This window comes from Mastigoproctus giganteus, chromosome 12 (genome assembly GCF_048544385.1).
Source record: "Mastigoproctus giganteus isolate SK-2022 chromosome 12, ASM4854438v1, whole genome shotgun sequence".
Taxonomy (NCBI): domain Eukaryota; kingdom Metazoa; phylum Arthropoda; class Arachnida; order Uropygi; family Thelyphonidae; genus Mastigoproctus; species Mastigoproctus giganteus.
Genome location: NC_143586.1, coordinates 40,833,028 through 40,856,729, shown reverse-complemented (window position 1 = coordinate 40,856,729; position 23,702 = coordinate 40,833,028). Strand labels below are relative to the sequence as shown.

The 23,702-nt window shown below is 38.9% G+C and overlaps 1 protein-coding gene across 1 annotated transcript in view; it reads left to right on the top strand.

Annotated features, from left to right (window-relative positions):
• The window catches only part of TSG101 (tumor susceptibility gene 101), a 106,078-nt gene that overhangs the window by 22,832 nt on the left and 59,544 nt on the right, over positions 1-23,702 (top strand). Inside the window, exon 3 of the mRNA XM_090386854.1 lies at positions 18,573-18,657. Within this exon, the coding sequence (XP_090242980.1) occupies positions 18,573-18,657 (85 nt within the window). The remainder of the gene's footprint in view (positions 1-18,572; positions 18,658-23,702) is intronic.

Sequence of the window (23,702 nt, the reverse complement as noted above, 5' to 3'; positions counted from 1 at the left end):
GTGCAGAAACTGTTAGAATTTGTAAAAGAAGCCTATTAGAAATTCTTTCAGATGCTGCAGAAGCATTTGGAACCTCTGTAATCAATGATGAGGAGACTACTTCAGCGTGGTCCATCTGAATAGTCAGTAAGCTTCATCATTTACCAAATATTATGAGGGGCATTTGAAAAGTTCATGGCTTGAGTACGAAAGGGTAGTGGTACAGCATTAAAAATTTCTGTACTTAATGTATAACACTTCAAATAGTAACCCACCAAGTTTCAGTAACGTACTTTTTTAAATTACAGTTCCTGAAGTTTAACACAGTTGTGTGAATGAGGAAAAATGGACAAAATCAGTCCCCATGCAGTCACCCAATATTTGTGAAAAAGGGGACTAACATCAAAGACAGTTCACAAGGATATGGTTATAACATTTGGAGAGGATTTCCCCTTCCTATTCCATGGTTAAGAAGTGGGTAACAGAATTTAAATAAAGAATGTAGAGCCTATAAGATGACTGTGGAAGATCTGCAACATCCATCGCTCCAGAAGTTGTTGACATTGTGTATGATCTGGTGATGAGTGACAGTTTGGTACACTGCCAGCATCTGTTGTTGTTGTTGCAGCAAAAAAGGTGTCAGCATGACGGGTCCCAAAGTTGTTGACAGCAGGTCACAAGCAAGAGTCAAGTGAAGTGAACATTTGCATCATTTTCAACAGATCCAGTGCAAGGTTTGTGACTGTGGATGAGATGTGGTCCATCACTTTCAGCCAGAGACAAAAGGAGCAGTCCGAACAGTGGAAACTCAGTTCTTCTCCCTCTACAATGAAAGCTAGGCCAATTCCTTTTGCTCAAGATGATTACGTCAGTTCTTTGGGATGCTGATGTATTGACATGTCTCCATAAGTGGAAGCACATGTCAAGATATCTCTGCAGTGATCACTCTTCAGCTTTCACAAAACAATTTTAATGGCTTGTTTCACAGAATGGCTGAATAACTCAGTTTGTCTTTGGTGAGGAATAAGTCATCCCCCCCCAGAAATTCTTCTGGGTTTTCATCCAGTAAAATGGGTAAACTAACCATGGTATGCACTCAGCTTGCAGTCATAGCATACTAATGCTTTTTATATTCATGCTAAAGCTTGAGTCCTTGAGACTGTCACCAACATTCTCTCAGGTATGTCAAGCTGGGCTTTGCTACCTAGGAGTCTAAAATGCTGATTCAGGTGACATGCAAGTCAAGTGGAATGAATTTTGGCAAAGTCAGTTTGTTCTGTTACAACCAAATCCTCTGCTTGTACTTTCACAATGACGAGACTATTAGTAAATCTGGTTATAACTCCCCTGCATGTGCAAGTCCTGAAATACAGCACCTAATATACTGGTGACCATCCAAGTGTGAATCAATGTAAGCAGGAGTAAAAGTTGGGGGGGCATCCTCACCACATTACATAGGGGCAGCACACAATGCTGCCCATAGGGGCAGCACACAATGCTGCCCATGTGTTACCAGGCAATACTAGGTGATAGATAACTCTCACCAACTGGTGCAATACCACCACTTGACTTATTGGAGGCTTGAAGTGGTGGAATCCATATTTAGTCTCTAAAGCAAAGCCTCCAGAAACCCCCCTCTCATCTCTTCCATCACACAGTCTGATTGATATCTTTTGAGGTTGTGATGGACCTCATGGCAAGATCTAATGTTCCTTACATTTCCAGGGTGCAGCTTTAAAATGGTGTTTGTAGGCCGGCTGCTAGATCCACTGGACCAAACCAGTTGGTAACTGTCTAGGTGGCTTCTGGATCAGCTAGTGTATAATCTCGCTGCCTGTACCCTGCCAGATAGTGACTGGAGGGGGTCTGAGTAGTGTGTATATGGGGGGGGGGCATTGTTGAGGCCACATTGTCAATGAGCTGGGTATATTCTTGCCTTGAGTACATATCCAAAAATTTCACTATTCACACAACATACCCTCCTCACCTTTTCTTACTATTGAATACTTCATGAATTGTTAAACTAATAGAACAAACTTATCTGTGAAAAGATCTAAACCTCCCAAACACTTTGTTGTTTATATCACAAATATATGGTCTCAGTTCCAATCTCAGTGATGTCCATATGCACTTACAGCCTGCCAAGCCCCACATATTTCTTCTGAGAGAATGCAAATTATTGGTTGATTCAACCACTGCTCATCTCAGTTGCCCTAATTATTTGCTATATGACTCCTTTCACTTCAAAGGTGTTACTTGTACATATGTCCGCTATGATATTCCCTGTCTGAGACTTAGTAGTTTGGAATCTCCTCTGGCTTAAAATCTCTCTACCACATTTTGTCATCTTCATCTGTTGTCCCCATTGTTCTTCCAACTCCACTAATCACTTGGAACTTTTTGACTTCTTTTCTTTGAAACTTGACTAAGGTAATTTTCCTTCATGATTTTAATGTTTACAACTCCAGCTGGTTTCTGTTTTGTAATCACATGATTACAAAACAAAATCTCAACTTGTCAAAATGCTGAGGCTTTTGCAATTACTAATGACCTCACACAGTTTGTTTACCTACCACAATACCAGACAATCCTAACCACATAGCCAACATTTTGGATCTTTTTCTCACAAACAACCCTTCCAAGTATATGGTCGAGGTGAGTGGTCCTGTAGGCACCTCAGATCACAACTTAGTGATGGTCTCTTCTGCAATGGAGCCTTTCTCAACCTGGTTGCTTGTCATTCTAAGAATGCAAAGTAGGATGATCTGCACAATTTCTTTTCCTTGGTCAGATTACTGTTTCAAATCATCCTATGTTAACATTTGCTGAAATTGTGTCAGTGAAATTATTCTTGTAGGGATTAAATCACTCACTCCACCTTAAAATCTCATACTTTATCTAACCTTTGTGTTCCAATAAATGTGCTAAGGCTGTTCAAGATAAGAATGTTGCATATCACAATTGGCTTGTATCCAAATATCCAGGTTCATTTTCAGCCTACATGAAAGCTTGCAACAAAGCAATTATTAATCAGTCCAAACTAATTTTTGAAATCTTACTTCTAGTTGAGCATTCTGGTCTCTTGCCAAAGCTATTGGCTGCAACCTTTGCCCCTCTGTATTTCCTCTGTAAAAACCAGCAGTACTAGTGTTTTCCCTTCTGCTTGGAAATTTGCTCATGTCTAACCAGTTCCTGAAATGTGTCATCTGTATCATCTTTTTTATGCTACCTTATTCCACTGGTGCTTTTCCTTCTGCTTGGAAATTTGCTCATATCCAAAAAGTTCCTAAAAAGGGGGAAAAATTCCTCCCATCCAATTATCATCTCATTGCACTTCTACTCTTTCTGAAGTAATGGAGAAATCTGTTAACTGCCAATCCTAAACTATCTAGAAACCTTCCATCTGATCAGTGATTGCCAGTATGGATTCTGTCAGTGTTGATTGACTGGCTACCCATCTTTGGACAAATTCAATGGAAAGGTTTGGTGAAACTCAAGCAGTTGCTCTTGACATTTCAAATGCTTTTGATTGTGTTTGGCATAAAGGTCTTGTAAATAAGCTGCTATCTTATGGTTTGCCAACTGATTTTTGTAATTGAGTATCCAGCTTTCTCTCTGACTACTGTGGATGATGGTAGATGACTCTGTCTTCTGACTTCTTCACTAATGCAGGTGTTCCCCACAGTTCAGTTCTTTCTCCCACTCTTTTCCTCTTGTATATTAATGACCTTCCATTAACCAGAAATCCTATCCATAGTTTTGCTGATGATAGCACATTGTATTCCATCTTCCAGTTTGGGAAACCTTGCCCTTTACAAACAGCTTTGATTTCTTGAATGTTCACTAGCAATTCCCTAAATGCTGATCTCAGCAATTCTCTATTGGGACAAAGATAGCTTAGTTGATTTCAATCCTTCTAAAACTGAATTTGAAGTGCTGGTTAAGACATCCAAGGTGGATATTGTTGGGATATCAGAGACATGGTGCCACTCAGATATAAGGGATGCAGAATTGGAATTTGGGGAGTACAATGTGTACAGAAAGGATAGAAAGGGAGGAGGGGTTATGCTGTTATATAAGAAACACAAAATCTTAGGATGTGCATCCAATTGACATAGATGGGCAGTGCAATGTTGAGTCAGTTTGGTGTGACATAAGTACTGGGAAAGCAAAGATGAGAGTAGGAGTTTGTTATAGGCCTAATGACTGATGAGTACAATGAACAATTATACAGAGAAATAGTTGGCCAATAAATCAGTGTCTTATAATGGGGGATTTTAACTTCGCAGATATAGACTGGAACTTGTGGGTTGGTCACTCGCACATTAGCAAGGCTTTTGTGGATTTATTGGATGATTGTTTTCTACGGCAGCATGTTAGAGAGGCAACCAGAGGGAGTAATACTCTTAACCCCTGGCAGGATGCTGTGAAGAGTATTGTAGAGTCGTGGTACCTGCATGTACCGATGAACTTTGCAATAAAGATCTTATTTATTTATCTGATTATCAGCAGTGATTATTCATGCATTAAGAATTTACAGATAAAGGAACCACTAGGTGGCAGTGATCACAATGTACTGATGTGGGATTTACTTAAAGATGTAACTACCATCAGTGGTAAAGGGAAGGGTTTTTGCTTTCGTAAAGGTGACTACAGTGGTCTCAGAGATTTTTTAGGTTCTGTACAGTAGAACCAACTGATGATGTTACCAATAGCAAATTCTAAATGGGAACCCTTCAAGGAAGTAATTTTGAAAGCTATTAGGCTTTTTGTTCCAACTAAGAAATACTGCTTTAGATTTAGGCCCAAATGGATGTCAGATGAACTAATGAGACTCGTGGCAGAGAAGAATAATGCATGGGATGCACATAAATTGTCAGGCGACACAGAAGCTTATGGTAAATAAAAGGTAGTCTAATCAAGTCACAAATAAGGTTAGGCTAGTGAAGTCAGATTATGAAAAATCTTTGGCAGAGGATGCAAAGAAAAACATCAAAGACTTCTTTACTTATATAAACTCTAAAAGGAAGGGGATGAATCAGATTGGTCCACTTGATATCAATGGTTTGACTGTAGATGACCATTCTCAGATAGCTCCCGAACTAAATGAGTATTTTGTATCTACATTCACACATAAGGAGTTATTCAAGGAGGAGAGGGCCAGATGTTTATCAAACTCTAACAGAGAGTTAATGGTTTTGTAAAAACTGAGAGCAAAGTGGAGGGGAAATTGTTGAAGTTAAACATAAGAAAGGCACCTGGAGTAGATGGAATCTATCTAGTTATATTAAAGGACGTGGCAAAGGAAGTAAGCAAACCCTTAGCCATAATTTTGAGGCATCCTTGGACTCAGGGGAAGTCCCCACGGACTGGAGATGTGCAAATGTATCTCCAATTCACAAAGGGGGATCAAAGGGTGACACGAGTAATTGCAGACCTGTTAGTTTGACTTCTGTTCCAGGGAAAATAATGGAGTCACTGGTTAAAGAAGCATTGCAAGATCATCTAGACAAGACAGCAGTAATAATTCAGACACAGCATGGGTTTGTCAAGGGGAAGTCTTGTTTGACCAGTTTGATTGGATACTATGATATGGTCACAAAGGAATTGGATGCAAAAAATAATAATTTTGATATCATATACTTTGATTTCAGGAAATCTTTTGATACTGATACACATGGAAGACTACTGTACAAATTGGAGTAGTATGACATTAAGGGCAAGTTGCTACAATGGATAAAAAGATGGTTGATTGGGAGAAGACAGAGTGGTAATCAATAGGTACTGCTCTACGTGGACTAATGTTATTAGTGGTGTCTCTCAGGGTTCGATGTTGGGCCCATTGTTTTGTATATTTATCAATGATATTGATGAAGGTATATCAAGCTTAATGTCAGAGTTTGAGGATGGTACAAAGGTTGGCAAGGTTGTTAATAATAGTAATGACAGTATGCTGCTGCAACAGGATCTAGATGATTTGGGCAGATGGGCTAAGAAGTGGCAACTGAAGTTTAACATTGACAAATGCAAAGTACTGCATATGGGTAGCAGTAACCCCAGAGAAATGTACCAACTATGTGGTATTACACACTCAGGGTAGTGGAGAATGAAAGAGACCTGGGGGTAATTGCGCAGTCAGATATGAAGTTTTCTGAGCAGTGTAGGCAGGCTGCCAGAGTAGGTCATGGGATCTTGTCAATGATACACAGGAATTTTGCGAGCAGGGATGTAGGAAGGATGTAGAGTTGCTAGAACGAGTTCAGAGAATTGTAACAAGACTAGTGAAGGGAACAAAGGGGTGCTCTTATGAAAATATTCTTTAAGTTCTGCAAATTGCCTTCTAGAGACTAGGCACCTGCGAAGCAATCTGATTGAGGTGTATAAGGCCTTGAATGGATTGAGCAGGCTCAATGCTGATGGGATTCTTCCTCTTGCTCAGATTACAAACCTGAGGGGACATAGATTCAAACTGAGGAAAGGCAGTTGTAGAATAGATGTGCGGAAGTTTGCCTTTAGCCATCGGGTAGTTGATTGCTGGAACAAACTTCCATCTGTTGTTGTGGAAGTTGATAGTTGAAATAAATTCAAGGCAGAACTATACAAACATTTGAAATGAATGAATCAGTGAAATGGGAAGTTTTTTTTTTTTGGCTGATGCTGTATAAGCTTGCTTTCTTGCATCATGCACCTCTACTAATGCTAACTCAGTCCTTTCTTATCTCATAAAAAGAATTCTTCTGATCCTGCACTTATCTTTGATGACTCTCAGATTTCTAGACAAGATGACATATCTCTATTAGGGATTACATGTACTTCTAATCTCTTTTGACATAAGCACATCACAAACATTGTTTCCACAGTATCTAAAAAAAACTGTGATTTCTCCTTTGCTCATTGCATTACTTTTCTTCCTGATAGCTGTTCAATCTATACAAATTGTAAATCTGCCCTACCATGGAATATTGTTCCCACGTCTAGGGCAGTGCCCCAAAACCTCTCTCAGGCTTCTAGATTCCATTCAGAGGCGGGCAGTTAGGTTAATTAACGACTTATCTAGAGATAAGTTTAACAGAGTCTGTCACTCTGTCTCACTGACTTTCTGTTTCTCTGGATGCCTTTTCTATAGATACTTCCATAGGCACTGTTTTTCTCACTTCGCTTCTGGAATAACCATTTTCTGGAATAACCTCCCTTTATAAAAATTTCCGGAAAATTACAATCAACAGAAATTCAAGTCCAATGTCAACAAATATCTTCTTCCACCTTCTCAACCTTCAACCCATGCATAGTACTAAGTACTATAGGTTCTAATACCTCTCGTGCTTGAAGGTTTCATTAAAAAAAAAAAAAAAAAATTAAATTCAGTTTGTAAGGGCAGAATGTTCCAGAGTGGATTATGTGACACTCCATTGTGTGGTATTGTGTCCCAAAGGTGTCACCAAATTTTTCATTATATCAGCATTGTTTCACTCTGATTTACTTTTACGCCGTGTAGTGATATAGTTTGTTGATTGAAATTCGGTTATTGAGAAAATAATGTATTTTCTTGCTATGTGACCAGTGAACTCTGGACTTTCTTTTTTGAAAACTAGTTGACTTAGTTGATTTCAGTTTACCTTGTTTAAGTTTGTGTATAGTAGTGCACATCTTCTCTCTTTCTCTTGTCTACATGTTTCTGTTCTGAAAAAAAAAAAAAGTTGCATACTATTGCATTTACTTTCAACTTACACATAAAGAACAAAAAAAAAAAAAAAAGTTGGCATGTTATTTTTGGCATGCATAAAGCACTGCTTTATGGTCATGCCTCATGCACGTGGATGTTATCTTATGGCAGCTTTGCATTTTATGGTCAGATACAAAAGGATTATGAGAAACTCGGGAACCTCTTGTTCACTTTCTTGTGTGATTCAGATTATGACTAATCTGAAGCACATAGGTATTGTTTATCACGGTGGAATTTGTATGAAGTTGAAATACAAATGGAAAGTCATGGATAATCATGTTTGTATTTTAATTAAAATAGAATAAAATACATGTAGTGACAAGTGAAATTAAACTGAAAACATTATGGGCACATCTTATGAATCTGAGTCACTATTTTGATTGTACAGAGCTGTGAATGTTGCACTAATTGCTCTGCATGTGGATATTGATTTGGTGGTTTGGCTGTACTGAAGTTTACTTATGGTACTTTGCATGATTGGGTAATGAGACTGCCTTTAAAATTCCATGAAATGTGATCTGGTCATGCTGATGATGGAAGACCTTGTTGAGGTCTTCCATGCAGATAAGGCAGGAATGACAAAACTGAGATGACCATACACAATGTGCAAATTCAGATTGTTGCACGTCTCATGGAACCTGTCCTTTAGTTAGCCAAAAAAAGATGAGTTATGTTGACAGTATTTTAAGGATGATATGGTGAAGGAAGGCTATGACTAGCTTTAGTGTTGTGACAAGGAGTTTTACAACACTGGTACAGTACCTGATTCGGCATGAACAGTATTATTGGCATTGGCAAAGTGTATTAAACTGATGGCAATTATATGAAGAAATAGCCTCTTGTTTGTTACATATGGTTGAACTCGGTTATAACCAGCTCCCAGGGATTGATGAAAAATACTGATTTAAATTTGTTACTTATTGTAACCATTGCAACACTTTTCTAAAGTTTCAAAGGTAATTGTTAATTACTGTATATGTTCTCACAGAAAACTTTGCGGCGCCTCCGTAGCCAGGTGGGCAGGAGCAGCAGTGCGTAGCACACGCTTCTTGATTAGACCAGGGTTCGAGCCCGTGATCACCAAATACGGAGGATGCGGAAAGGTCAGGGAATGACCACCGCATATCCCCGGAGCAATATGGCCTTAGTTGCTAATGCTCCTAAAAACCAAATAAACAAACAACAAACAGGAAACTTTGCCATAGCTTCCCAATGCAGTGTATTCTCAGTGTTAATCTCTTGCTGTGTCCAGGGTAATAACATGTGGGACCCACTTCAGGAATGGATTTAGTATCTAAAAACAGTTAAAAAGTTCATGTAAACATAGGTTTTGTTTCCAAGTTTACAACCCTTTTTGTGTTGCAACTATCTGCTTACATTTACAGGAAATGGTCAAAATGACCACTATGAACCCGAATATAAGCTTACAAATTCCTCATCACAAACCTCCTCAAAAATTCCACGTGTCTGGTTTTTTTTGGTGGCAGCCATATTCCACACATTGGCAGAGCATTTCAATGTTATCGATTTGTATCGAATAAACAGTGGCTTTCAGATGGCTCCACAAGCAAAAATCAAGTGGATTCGGGTCCAGGGAGTATGCAGGCCAGACATTGGGGCTTGCACGACCTATCCTTTTATTAGGGAATTGCTTATCATAAAAGTTCTAGCCACATGGCTAAAATGAAGCATAGTGCCGTCATGCATAAACCACATGTGATGTGTAACTTCTTCCAACAACTCATTTACATGTCCTCTTAAAAAATTGCAGTAGGATGTTCCTGCTAATCTCCCAGGCAGAAACAATGGGACCAGTTAAATTGTTGCCAATTATTCCTTCCAATACATTTGTGCTGAATTGAATAGTGGCATGGGAATTTTCTTTAGTCCATCAGTGAGTGTTGTGAAAGTTGACTACTTGATCCCTAGCAAATCCCACTCTATCAGTAAACAATACAGCAGATAGGAAATGCTGATCACAAGCATACATCTGTAGAAACCAAGTACAAAAAGCTTCTATGGCAGGAGGTCAGTTTCAGTGAATCCTTGTACTCTATGATATGAATAAAGCTGTTGGTCCCATAAAATTCTGCACACACAGTCACATGTCCCATGTGTTCTCTGCTGTTGCTATCCTTTGGGTGCTATCACCATCATTTTCTTCAACCTGATTGAGGATCTGTTTTTCCAAATCAATAGTTTGGTTGCTGATGTATCTACCATTATCTGAAATTCATTTTCTAAATGAACCAGTTTCTGCAAGACATTTATATATTCTCTGAAAGATCTTATTTGGCACATGGCAATTAGGGACGTTTTCTGCATACAGATATCTTGCCTTGTCTACATTGCCTCTAGTACATGAGATGGATGCCTGTCATCTCTTGACTTGAATAAGCTTCCATTATCACAACAAATGCACAGTATCAAAATGTCAATAACAAGCTCTGTAATGCCCTTGCCAGGAGAACTAACTGAAATCACTCAAAGAACACTACAGAACTTTGTTTACATAACTACAACAAGACCCTCTATGAGGTATTGAGCATTGTTTTTAAACAGTTGAATGGAGCCAGCTAAGCTAACTCAGTTTGTGGAAAGAATTGCTGGAACACAAAGATGGGTGTGACTTGGAAACAAGACAAAATGAGACCTACGTTTATACGATTTTTTTTTTTTTTTTTTTTTTTTCCCTGAAGTAGGTCCCACATGTTACAATTTGTAGGTGGCTGGATTTTCCTTTTTCTGATTCATCTTTATGATGAATGTCTCTTATCGATTGCTCTTAATCATGACAGGTAACTACTGTTTTTTGCTACTGCATATCATCATATTGAAATTTTGCTTACCACTAGATTGTTGTCTGGTTGTTGTTCCTTGATTGTGCACTTTTTGTGTTTCCAAATTTTAATGAATGGTCCAAAGGGGCCCTGTATATAGGGGAAAAGAGTCAGTTGCATAAAAAAAAAAAAAAAAAAAAAATTAAATCCTTTAATATTTGTGCCTAACTGTGGGGCTTCTCCTTTAGCTATTGTAAAAAATTCACAATGCTTTGCTTGTTCAGACTTATTGCTTCTGCCATTGTCAAGAAACAATATGCAACAAAGTTGCCAATGAAATTACTATCATTATTGGAATCCAAATGCAAAACATAGGGATTACAATATAGGTGAATGTGACATTCTCCATGCAGCATGGACAAGTTGTAAGGAGATTGCAAGGTGATCTTATGACTTGACGATTTATTGAATGTTTGCTTGTAGGGATAGAGCTCATAATCCCACTATGAAACAGTAGTAAGACCACACTTAGAATATGATATCTAGTATCTGAGAGAAGAAAAAAAAGTTTCTTGAAAGTGTGCAAAGCAGTAATTTGCTTGCTGAAGACACTCGTGTGACAAAAGACTTTGAGTGTATGGGCTATGAGCTTGGTAACTAGTCTGAATTCTATAAGGCCCTGAAAGGGGATAGTAAATTGTATGGAAGTGAACATATATATGCTTTGAACATTATATGTTCAACACATTATGCCTGTCCAGACCATCAGGCTTCTTCCTCTGTAATAGTCATATTTCCCAATTCTCTTTTTCAGACATATCCTCATCTGGGAGGGAGGGGGAAGAGAAAGAGAGAGCAAGAGAGGATTCATGGTCTCATTAGACATTTGTACAAGTCACATAAAGAGCATGACATCTCTGAAAGAAGAATCATGACTACTGTATAGTGTAAGGATGAAATCCTTGAGTTTTCTGTCAGTCCTTTTTAGCAGTACAGTAGGTTTTCACTTCCTTTTAACAGTTTATCCCCCATCCAAAACCCCTCAACGTGGGCATTTGTACGTGGTGAGGAGACCTCCCAGTGATGCTGCTGGGCTTCCAGATTAGCATCACTGGGATCTAAAGCCCATACCTTGGTTCCAGGGTTACATCTTTGGAATCCGGCGTGTGCAGCTGCGACCCGTGGAATTCGGAAAGGGGGATCCTGGTGGTTGAGGGGCCCAGCCTTAATACACCACTTTGGCTCCTGCTTCAACAAGACGGGTGGTCCCGGACCGGCCCGACTGGGATCAATCGGCGGGTGATTCTTACTGCTAGGGTTAACTGCGTTCCAATAAGTCTCCCTCCCTTTAGTCCTGGGATGGGATCGAGGCTTATTGGAAATGTGGGTATGGTGCTCCTAAGCTAACTTGGCGTCCCATTCGTGTACGCAGTACCTGCTAGTTCACGAATAGGCGTCCCCTCGTAGGGATCCGTGGTGGGTGAAGTACTTAGGGCATCGGAAATTTTTATTTTACTCCTATGAGTATAATAAACTCAAATTCTTCTGGGGCCCCAACAGGGCCCCTACCTAATCGAGACGATGACACAGAAAACACCTCTGCAAAAAGAGCCAGGGCTGAGGATACACCACCACCATCAGTGACACCGCTTTTCCTCATTCTCCATTCCACCAGAGTGCAGTCAATTGGAAAGATGTCACCCTTCTTTATCCAGAAAGGATTAGAGGGGTTGGCAGGTTCACCAAAATCCGTTAAACGACTGCAGTCTGGCGACCTTTTGGTTGAAGCTTCCAGCACAAAACAAGCTGTAAAAATCTTGAACTCTACATTCATAGGGGGAATACCTATCACCGTAACCCCCCCACAAAACTCTGAATTCTTCAAGAGGTGTTATATCAGAGTTGGACCTTCTTCATGTTTCTGGGCACCTCCGTAGCCAGGTGGGAAGGAGCAGTAGTGCGTATCACATGCTTCTTGATTAGACCGGGGTTCAAGCCCGTCACCACCAAATACGGAGGATGCGGAAAGGTCAGGGAATGACCACCGCATATATCCCGGAGCAATATGGCCTTAGTTGCTAATGCTCCTAAAAACCAAAAACAACAACAATCTTCATGTTTCTGAAGAAGAGATCTCTTCTGAATTAAAAGACCAAGGAATGACAGCTGTCAAGAGAATATCGATACGGAAGGATGGGAATCTCGTCCCTACTCGAGTTCTTATCCTCATGTTTAACACCCAATGGCCTCCAAGTTTCATCAAGGCAGGCTATCTAAACTGCCCAGTGAGGATTTATATCCCAAACCCACTGTGGTGTTTTAGATGCCAAAAATACGGCCACTCACAAACATCTTGTCGTGGTAACCCTGCCTGTGCTCGATATGGTGTTATAGACCACGAGAGCAAGAAATGTTCAGCTCCAAAACCGATTTGTGTCAATTGCCAAGGAGAGCACCCCGCCTATTCTAGAGCATGCCAGCGGTGGAAGGATGAAAAATAAATCCAAAAACTGAAAACAGAGCTGAATATCTCCTACCCAGAGGCCAGAAAGCGTATCCAACCAATAAATAGCGGGAAACCTTCATATGCCCAGAAGATTTCTGCAAAGTGCACTATCGTTACACAAACTGAGATTACCACCAAGAGAGTCATTCACTCCGATTGCACGCTATTTATTGAGTTCACAAAAGCCCACCAAAAAAACACAATCAGCTGCCACTCCTATATCCGTACCTCCTAGTGCTCCACCACTGCCAAAACCAAGTGGTAAAGAAAAGCCAAAAAGTTCAGAAGAGTCACCCGTGATACCAGAAACAATGGATGTAGAGAATAAGGAGGTACCGGATGAATCAGTCTTGAAACTCTTTGTGGAGGAAGAAATGGACACGGGACAGCGTCCATTCTTCCCCAAAAAAGATAAATCCAAGACTGACAAAAGTAAGCCTTCAGCACCTCGGAAGCCGCCTGATGGACCCACTAAGCCAAAATAATGGCTCAATTCCTACAATGGAATTGTCGTGGATTCCGGCGAAATACTGATGACATCAAGGCTCTCCTGCAAAAGCACGAGCCAGTTTGCTTTTGCTTGCAGGAGACTTATCTAAAGGCAAATGATGATCCCACCATGCATAACATCACAATTTTTCTTAAGGATAGAATTGTGGATGGTCCTGCTCATGGAGGAGTGGCTATCCTTGTGGGCAACCAGATCCCAGTTCAGCCCTTGCTAGTTACAACCAGCATAGAGGCTGTTGCAATTCACCTTACAGTGGGCTTTTTATTAATCGTGTGCTCTATTTATTTGCCACCTGGGACTGACATCTCTCAGGAAGACCTTGATGATCTTGTAACGCAGTTGCCTCACCCTTTCTTATTTCTCGGGGATTTTAATGGACATAACACCCTGTGGGGTAGTGCTAACATCAATGGAAGGGGACGAGTCATAGAGCATATGCTAAATGACAATGACCTTTCCCTTCTAAATACTGGAACAAACACCTTCTTCCACATGCCTACCCGTACTTTTTCTGCCATTGATCTCTCTATCTGCTCCCCTTCTCTACTCCCTTCACTCACTTGGGAAGTGGAGGAGAACCCATACGGAAGTGATCACTTCCCTGTGATAACCTCGTTACACAGTGGGAGACCGTGTCTTCCTTTCAGGTTACCATGGTGGAAGATTGATCGGGCTGACTGGACTGCCTTCCAACGTCAGGCAAATTTTGACCTCAGTACCATCAGTCAGGAGCCTACCAATGATGCAGTAACGTACATCACAGAAATTATTGTCCAAGCAGCTGCGAATGCTGTTCCAAAAACATCTGCCCGGTTTCCACCATTTCCCAAACCATGGTGGAATTCACAATGCACAGCAGCAAAAAAGGCTCAAAACAAAGTGTGGGGGGTATTCCACCGATATCCTACCATGACCAACCTTATAGCCTTTAAACGCGCACAAGCCAAAGCACGCTACATCCGCCATCATAGTCAAAAGGAATCGTGGATCCGTTTTACTTCATCAGTTACTCAGTCCACTAGTACTAAGTTGGTCTGGGATAAAATCCGGAAAATGAAGGGAAAATATACATCCCACCCTTCTTCAATCCTAGATTATAGTGGATGCACTGTTGCAGATCCAACTGCAATAGCCAATTCTCTTGGGGGAACATTCTCTAACATCTCTGCAACATCTTCGTATTCCCCAGAGTTCCTGGTCCTGAAACAAAATCGAAAAACAGGCACTTAATTTTAAGTCTAAGCGTGTCCATCCCTACAACAGGTCATTCACTATACAGGAACTGAAAAGAGCTCTTATTCTTTCCAAAGCAAGTGCTGTTGGACTAGATGGCATCCATTATGAAATGATTAAGCATCTTTCACCAAAATCTATGGATTATCTGCTCCTTCTATATAACAGAATCTTTATTGAAGGCCAGTTTCTGGATTCCTGGCACAAGGCAATTGTTCTTGCCTTTTGCTAAGCCAGGAAAGGATCCAAAAGTCACTACCAATTATCATCCTATTGCTCTGACTAGCTGTCTGTGCAAAATCCTGGAGAGAATGGCTAATTTTCGTTTAATTTGGTATTTAGAATCAAATGACCTCTCCAACATCCAGTGCAGCTTCCAAAGGAACCGGTCCACTCTGGACCATCTCATTAGACTGGAAACATCCATCCGGGATGCTTTCCTAAAACATGAACATTTGGTGTCTGTATTCTTTGACATGGAGAAAGCGTATGACACAACTTGGAGATTTGGCATCTTAAAAGATTTGCATAGCCTTGGTCTTAGAGGGCATCTCCCCATTTTTATTAAAAACTTTTTAGCCAATCGATCTTTCCAAGTTTGTGTGAGGTCCTCACTTCTCGTTCCTTCAGCCAAGAGGAGGGAGTACCACAAGGATCAGTATTAAGTGTCACGCTTTTCGCCATCAAAGTAAATTCCATCACAAAACAACTTCCTCCAACTGTAAAGAGTGCCCTCTATGTTGACTTTAGCATATTTTGTCAGTCATGAAACGTGAGGGTTATTGAAAGACAACTGCAAAAAGCCATTGATCGCTTTAATTAATGGGCACTTGCTAATGGCTTCAGGTTCTCGCCGGAGAAGACCGTTTGCATACACTTCTGTCGTAAGCGTAATCTTCATCCTGAATCTGAATTAAGGCTCAGACAAAATGCTATTCCAGTAGCCACGGACACAAAATTCTTGGGACTCGTATTTGATAAAAAGCTGACCTTTCTGGATCACATCCGTCGACTCCGCACAAAGTGCACAAGAGGCCTGAATATTCTGCGCTCTCTCTCCTCTACATCTTGGGGTGCGGATCGATGCACCCTACTATGCGCATTTACCATGCGCTTGTACGATCCAGACTAGATTACGGGTCCCTGATATACAATTCGGCCAGAGACAATGTACTTCGTTGGCTGGATCCTGTCCATCATCAGGCTCTCCGTATCGCTATTGGAGCATATCGAACATCTCCTGTCCAGAGCTTATATGTCAAAGCAAACAAACCACTGTTATCGCTTCGACGTAAGCAGTTGTCTTTAATGTACACTTTAAAACTGAAATCCCTGCCAGACCATCCTACGTGGCCATTCGTTTTTGAGCCACGATGGGGAAATTGGTATAACACCCGTAAGACTGCCAATCGTCCTTTTGGTATTCGTCTCCAAGAGCTACTCAAAGAACTTAATATCAAGGTAGACAAGGTTGCCCAAACACCAAAGCAACCCCTTCCACCCTGGCATGCTCATGTTCCAGCATGTGACTTGTTCCTTAGAAATTGGGGAAAGTCGGACACTCCATCTGTCTACCTGCAGCTTTATTCAGCACACCGAACTGGACATTCTGACTTCGCGCCAGTTTACACAGATGGTTTGAAGTCGGAATCATATGTGGGATCTGCTGCTGTCTTTACAGACACCACTACATCGGAGCAGATTCCCTCTGAATGCAGCATATTTACTGCAGAGCTGCATGCTATAGAGTTAGCCTTGGATCACATTAGTAAATGCCAATACCAATGGTTCATTTTATATTCCGACTCTCTCAGCGTGTTACAGGCTTTAATAATTGTGAGATATAATTCTCATCCATTTCTGTCTTGCATTCAGCAGAAGATTCACTTTCTCCATGAACGTGAATATGATATCCACTTCTGCTGGATTCCCAGCCACATTGGGATTAGGGGAAATGATTTGGCTGACACCGCAGCCAAATCAGCAATTCCCAATAATAATCGCTGCCTGTCAGTCCCCTATACAGACTACAGGCAAATAATACACCAGAAGATACACTCCCAATGGCAAGATTCGTGGAATAGACAGACTACGAATAAATTATATCGTATAAAGCCTGTAATTGAACCGTGGCAGTCTAGTCTGCGCAGGAATCGTAAGGAGGAAGTTGTTCTTGCCCGGACCCGCATAGGACATAGTCATTCGACTCATTCGTTTTTGCTGAGGGCTGATGATCCTCCTATGTGTGAGTCCTGTGGCACAATTTTATCAATTAGACACATTTTAATTGACTGTCCAGATTTTAGCAATATCCGTTTTACCGCTTTTAATCATCTGACTGAGCCATATACACTCAGTCAGATTTTATCCAACAAGGACAATGTGTCTGCTGTTTTTAGCTATTTTAAATTAATAAAGGTTTTTACTTGTATTTAAAATTTACATGTTATTGTTATTCTTTATTGATTTATCTTTTCTACATTTTATACCGTTATTATTTTATATCTTGACATGGTGACCTAAGTAATTAGGTCAGTGATATTTAAATTTTTATATATCACGTGGTTTTGGCACATTATAGCCTTAGTTGCTAATGCGCCAATAAAACCCAACAACCAACCAACCAACCCACCCCAAAAAAAAAAAAGAAATCAATAGAGCAACTGATGGTAAATTTCTTTTAGAGTGAGAATATTTCCTGAGTGTAGTAAGTTTATGTGGTGGAAAATCATGAGTCCTCAATGAACACCTACTTCCCTTCCAAGGACCTTACAACATGACTTACAAATTTCTTTTCTGGAGTACACTTCAGTAACACAGGACTTTTGAACATTAATGGCATGCATTGATCATGGGTGTTGTCTAGCTGTCAGAGATAATCATACCCCTGTCTATAACCTCATGAGTAGTTTGCATATTTCAGAAATGGCAAGATTTACCCACACAGTAATATTACATCATAACATGATGTAATTTCATATTACATTTCATTTATTTGTCGTCGCTTGGAAATAAATTAATGAAAAGGCACAATTTGGCCTTAGTAGCCCTTGTGTTGAACTCAGTACCAACAACATCACTTACTTGTATCATCTCTTTTGTAGAGTATTGCCCTTTTTTTCATCAATACCCCAACACTAGAAGTTATCAACTTTCAGTGTGAAATGTAGAAAAAAAATTCTTGGTAATGGTGAACCAGCAGTGTATATCCATATAGCAAGCAGCCTAACTGTTTTGGCCTCTAGTATGTGGAACTTCTCTGGGAAATTCTTAAGGGCCTCTTCAGTCAAGTTTGTAGTTATCCAGTTCAGGCGGCTGAAGTAAGCTTCCACTGCACCACCGAATTATTTTCAATTTTTCAGCCCACTGCACATACAAAAAAAAATAAAAAAATAAAAATAAAAAAAATAAATCATTATGTCATTTGAACTGGTTCGCTATGACCAAATTAGTCAGTGCACCAAACCAAAAGAATGAAACCTAGTATGTACAAAATTAGAAAATATAAGAATAAGAATATTCAGATGTAAGTCTGTCTTGTTATTTCTCTACAAGGAAAAACTTTTGTTACATTCTGTTCAACTATCTTAAGAAGTTTTGTTAAATTTGTGAATAAGTCAGTGTTAGTAAAAGTTGTTAGGTAATTGATATGGTTGGGCTGTTAGGTAATTGCTATAAAATGTGCATAATTAGCCTGTTTGTTGTTAAGCTAACTTTTCGAATTAGTAGTGTCTGTGTTTTTGTGGTCTTCATGTAATTTCTTATGCTAAAGATATTACATTAATTAAACTGAACAAATTTCTTTTGTTATAATGATGATTATAATTATATTTTATTTAGTACCAGTATCCTGATAGGGCCAAGCGGGATGTGTGTCATGCATTACAACAATATAGAGGACTTTTTGCAAAATTAGAAAATTTTGGTAAGTAAAAATTGAAATTATTGATAGCCATGTAATAAGTTTTATTAAAATTGTAATAAGTGATAGTTTTTGTTACTTTCTTTACTTTATTAGACTTTTCTTTTTTTCATTTCTGTTTCTTATTAAAAACAGTCATTTCTGTTTTTAATTGTGCTACTTTGAAAAAATTGTTGAAATTGGAGGAATTCTTAAAGGCCCTTTCACCTGGGGCTGTATATTATCTCAAGTGGATGGAGAAGGTTTCTCCTAAATTATTCTGAGTTTTTCAGCCTGCACAGTGTGCAAGTTAGCTCAGAACACATACTTATGAGGGGGGGTATCAAAAAGTTCATACCCTGACCCAGATAAAACCTCAGTAGGAAGATGCCATTTTTAATATAAGTTGTCTACATATTCAATGACTAACATGTGAAATTTCATTCCTGTAGGTCAGTGGTTCCCAAAGAACTGAGATCTACGGACCCCTTCAAAAATTAAAAAAAAAAGTTCCGCGGATCTCCTATATATACGTTCGTGCGTGCGTGCATGCATGCGTGTGTGTGTGTCTGTCTGTCTCGTTTTCTGAAAAGAAAATTCAAAGTTTCATGTTTAAAACAACTCAACTTTATTCTTATTTTTACATAAATATATAATAATAACTATTTATAATCAATTTGCTATACATAGAACAAATAATTTGACCGGTTCCAGAGGGTTGTTTCGCGGACACCAGTTTGGGAACTGCTGTAGGTGATCATCCACCAGAGGTGGAGCCTGGAATCTGAGGAAGGACGCTATGGTTGACAAAGTAGAGTATTGAGCAGTGATCAAGTTCCTGCATTTGCAGGGCAAGAAAGCTCAGGGAATTGACAAAGAAATGAAAGCTGTGTATGGGCACACTTGTCTCTCCTCTAACATTGTAAAAAAGTGGAAACGGAAGTTCCAGTGCAGTCATACAAGTGTCTTTGATGAGCCAAGAGAAGGAAGACCATTGACATCCACAGACAGGGTTGCAAAGGTTGAGCAGCTGGTGCTGAGTGACAGATGTGTGACAATTCATTTAATCACAAATGCAGTGGGAATTAGTTATGGGTCTGCCCACAGCATTTTACATTACCATCTGCACATGTCTAAGGTCTCTGCACAATGGGTTCCAAAATTTCTGATGCCTTTGCAGAAGCAATGTCGAATGCAATGTTCTAGCCAACTGTTGGATTTGTGTGCGGCTTTGAACTACTGCAGCACCCACCCTATTCTCCTGACCTAGCACTGTCAGACTTCTTGTTTCGAGAAATGAAGAAACCATTGTGTGGACCGTGCTTTGATTCATCTCAGGAAGTCATCAATGAAGTGGAATTGTGGTTTCTGGCAAAAAGTGTGGACTTCTATGATCAAGGCATTAAACAACTGATCCATAGAGGGAGAAATGTGTTACTATACATGGAGAGTACATAGAAAAGGATTAAAGTTCCTGTGAAGTTTCACCTTTCTAGGGCTATTATTTCTAGGTAAGGGTAAGAAATTTTTGATACTCCCTCATATGTAGGATGACTCATAAGTATGTTGCCACTATAATGGTCAAAAATATAAATACAAAACACTATAAACTGGAATTATTATTTTTTTATTTATACTTATTTTTGGAAAGTTTGGCAGAAAATTTAAAATTTCAAAAGGGAAAATAAGCAGATAATATCAACTCACATTGTATGGGCCATTAGTATCAATATGTTTTTCAAATTTCTGGACTGTGCCATTTTATACAGCTGCACACAATCCTTTGGAAATTCTGTCCTTTAAATCATTGATATCACTAGGTTTTGTTGCATATACCTTATCCTCAACTATATGTTACAACAAAAAAATCATGCGGAATACTACCTTGGGGTCAGGCAAACTTATTTCCAGATTGAGGTGTAGAAGCAATTTTGAGATTATATTAACATTGCATATTGGACTTTGTAAATATTTCAATCAGTGATAGCTATATTTGACCACTGCATAAAGCATCAACAACAGCACCAGTGGACACAAACTTTCCCCTGATTCTTCAAATAGTAAGTTATCTTTGGGGGGTGGCTTCTCCAAGTGAGCTGCAAATGTCCTCTGCTTTTTTTTTTTTTTTTTTTTTAACTCTGAAACAAAAAACACCTTCCCATAGCAGCAGTAATATACTTATGAATCATCCCCATACATAATACACAACTTTAGAGTAATAAGTGCTCAATATCTCCTATATTATATTAGTTATTACATAATTAAACAGGGATTACCTTGATTTCTTGTTATAGGGCAACTTCTGTCCAACTCTCCAGGTCCAACCCATAATATGATTAAAAAGGATATTAAACTGTCTTAATGTGTTCCATGCTGCTAGAGTGAATGCAAATTAATAGCCTGGGATCAATGCCAAGACCCCACTAAAGGCTGACTCGTCGTATGTGGGTTCCATGAGGGGGGTTCTAGAATTCTGTGTTAAACAACATGAAGCTTCAGTTCAATGGTCGAGAGCTGGTGCTTCTGAATTAGCATTTCACACCATGAATGAGGTTCATTCGTTCCTTTTTAATGAGGCAGAAGTCATTAATAGTCAACACAATTACAGCAAATTACTCATTGCGGAAACACTCGAAATGAAATTATGTAAAAATTCCATTAACATTCGCAGACTGTTCTTAATATCTGATGATTGGTCCTATGAACGCATACGTGATAACATATAGATTTTCTTTTAAATAAGACGCACCCATGTGTCTATTAGTTTCATTCCTTCCTGTGAACACATACTAGTGAAAAGTTTTCGTCCAACTTTAGGTGGAAGAAATATGTCATCACATAATTTTAATATTTTTAAACCATTTTAGTATTAGACATGATGTTTTCCGATGCCGATGGTTGTGTCGCGATTGGTGGTCTTGGGGTTGGGTTGGAATCTCGGCGTTGATCCCGGACTATTAATTTGCATTCACTCTAGCAGTATGGACGTGTGGAACACATTAAGACGTAGTTTAATATCGTTTTTAATCATTTTATGTGTTGGACCTGGAGAGTTGGATAGAAGGTTCCCTATAACAAGAAATGAAGGTAATCCCTGTTTAATTATAAATAATAATACACAACAAACAGTACAAACTAGATTACATTTCCTTTGGAACTGATGCACTGTGACCAGGTAGCTGATGTGGTAAAAATTCCCCCAAGTACAAGAAGAATAAATGGTAGGGAAGTATCCATATCTTATGCTGTTGCTATTTGTAACAGTGATATAATTGAAATATCACTGTTACAAGATGCTATGTATTGCGATTATCAGTTTAGAAATACAGTCTGTCCTCGTATAGCACGATAGTTGTGTTCCTAGAAACCCTCGTGCAATGCAAAATCGTGCAATATAAACAACAGGCCCTATGGGAAAAGTGGTGTTATGTGCCGACCACCCAAGATTGAACACACATTTGGAACCAAAACATTACCAAACACAATAAATAATCGGGTAATTTTAATCGTTATAAAATACTTATGTATTTTATAACGATTAAAATACGTAATAAAAAATAATATTATAATATATTTTTATTATATTATAAAGTATTTTTAGTATTTTTTAAAACTAAAAAAGTATTTTTTACGAATAAAATACGTATTTTATTCGTAAAAAATTTATTATATTAAATAAAATAGTCGTAATAAAATACTTACGTATTTTATAATACGTAAATATAAATTATAATACGGAAGTCGTAATAAAATGTTTACGTATTTTATTACGACTATTACGTAATAAAATATTGCTAATGCTTTTGCTTCTATCGTAAGCAAACTTGTTTTTTGTTTGATTTTCTATCCAAACAGATGACAGCCGTTCCATCTCTTCCAATTCTTGTGTCTTAATCTAATGGATTTTAATTACACTTTGAGTTGTTCCCGCTATGAAAGTTGTTTTATTTTCTCCGCATTCTTTGTAATTCTCGGCGTTGCCTCATTTAGGTCTGTAGCACGTGCAATATCACATGGTCTTTTATTTCGCTCAAAGCATTTCACAATTTCATTTTTTTCTCTATCGACAGAGGCAGACTGGCCATAAGCCTTATCCGGGAAATCCTGGTGGGCCGGAGGCCAGAAGACTATGGAGGCTGGTGTGATTTTGGCCATAAACCGTAGTATGAGGCCACTATAAATTTTCCCGGGTAAGAATTTTTGATCCAGGCCGCCTCTGTTTATCGATATTGCTTTTTTTTTTTTTTTCTCTCTGAATCTGCAGTGTCTTCGCCAGGACGCTTCCTTTTCACACCTTTTAAGTATTTTACTCATTTTTAGGGAATAAAGCACAATTACAAAACGAGGAGGCACGCTTAATATATACATAAACAAAGCTGCGCACGTGTAGCAACTGAATAAACAACACCGTAAAGGCCGAGATACACTATTAATACCCCACATTTTACTAAAGCACATTTCTGGGGGTTACTACCATAAAACAATAAAAACAATTTCCAGTTGCGTTTCTGCTAGTGGAATCTGTTATAAACTGGTAGTAAACTCGATCTAATTGCATTTGCGATTATATGGATAGCTGGAATTTGTTGGTTTTTACGTTATTATGGTGAAATGTGTTTCCCCTTCACTGATATAAAACATAAATACATTTTCAGAATCTTCTTCATTCCCATCGTGTTGCGTTCAGTGGGGTGATTCCGCGTTCGACTGCCATTTCTTGTAAACACAAAGGCGAATCGTGCATAAGCGAATTCGGTTCGTGTTATATAAGATAATGTTCCCCTATTTATAAATCGTGTATGATCGAATTCGTGTAATGTAAACACGTGTTATACGAGGACCGACTGTATTCCCTATTGTCTTTTCTTAATAAGCTTATCTTAATTATTTGTGTACACTCTTTTTTTTTCTTTAGTGTTGATGATCCATTTTTTGCAGAGATCTCTTTTGGCAAATATTTAGTAAAAATGTTTTTTTTTTTTTTTTTTTCAGTGTAAACATCACTGTTTCCCTTTAAGTTTAAAATATTGAACTGGTATTTTAAATATTTACAGATTACCTACTGTTGC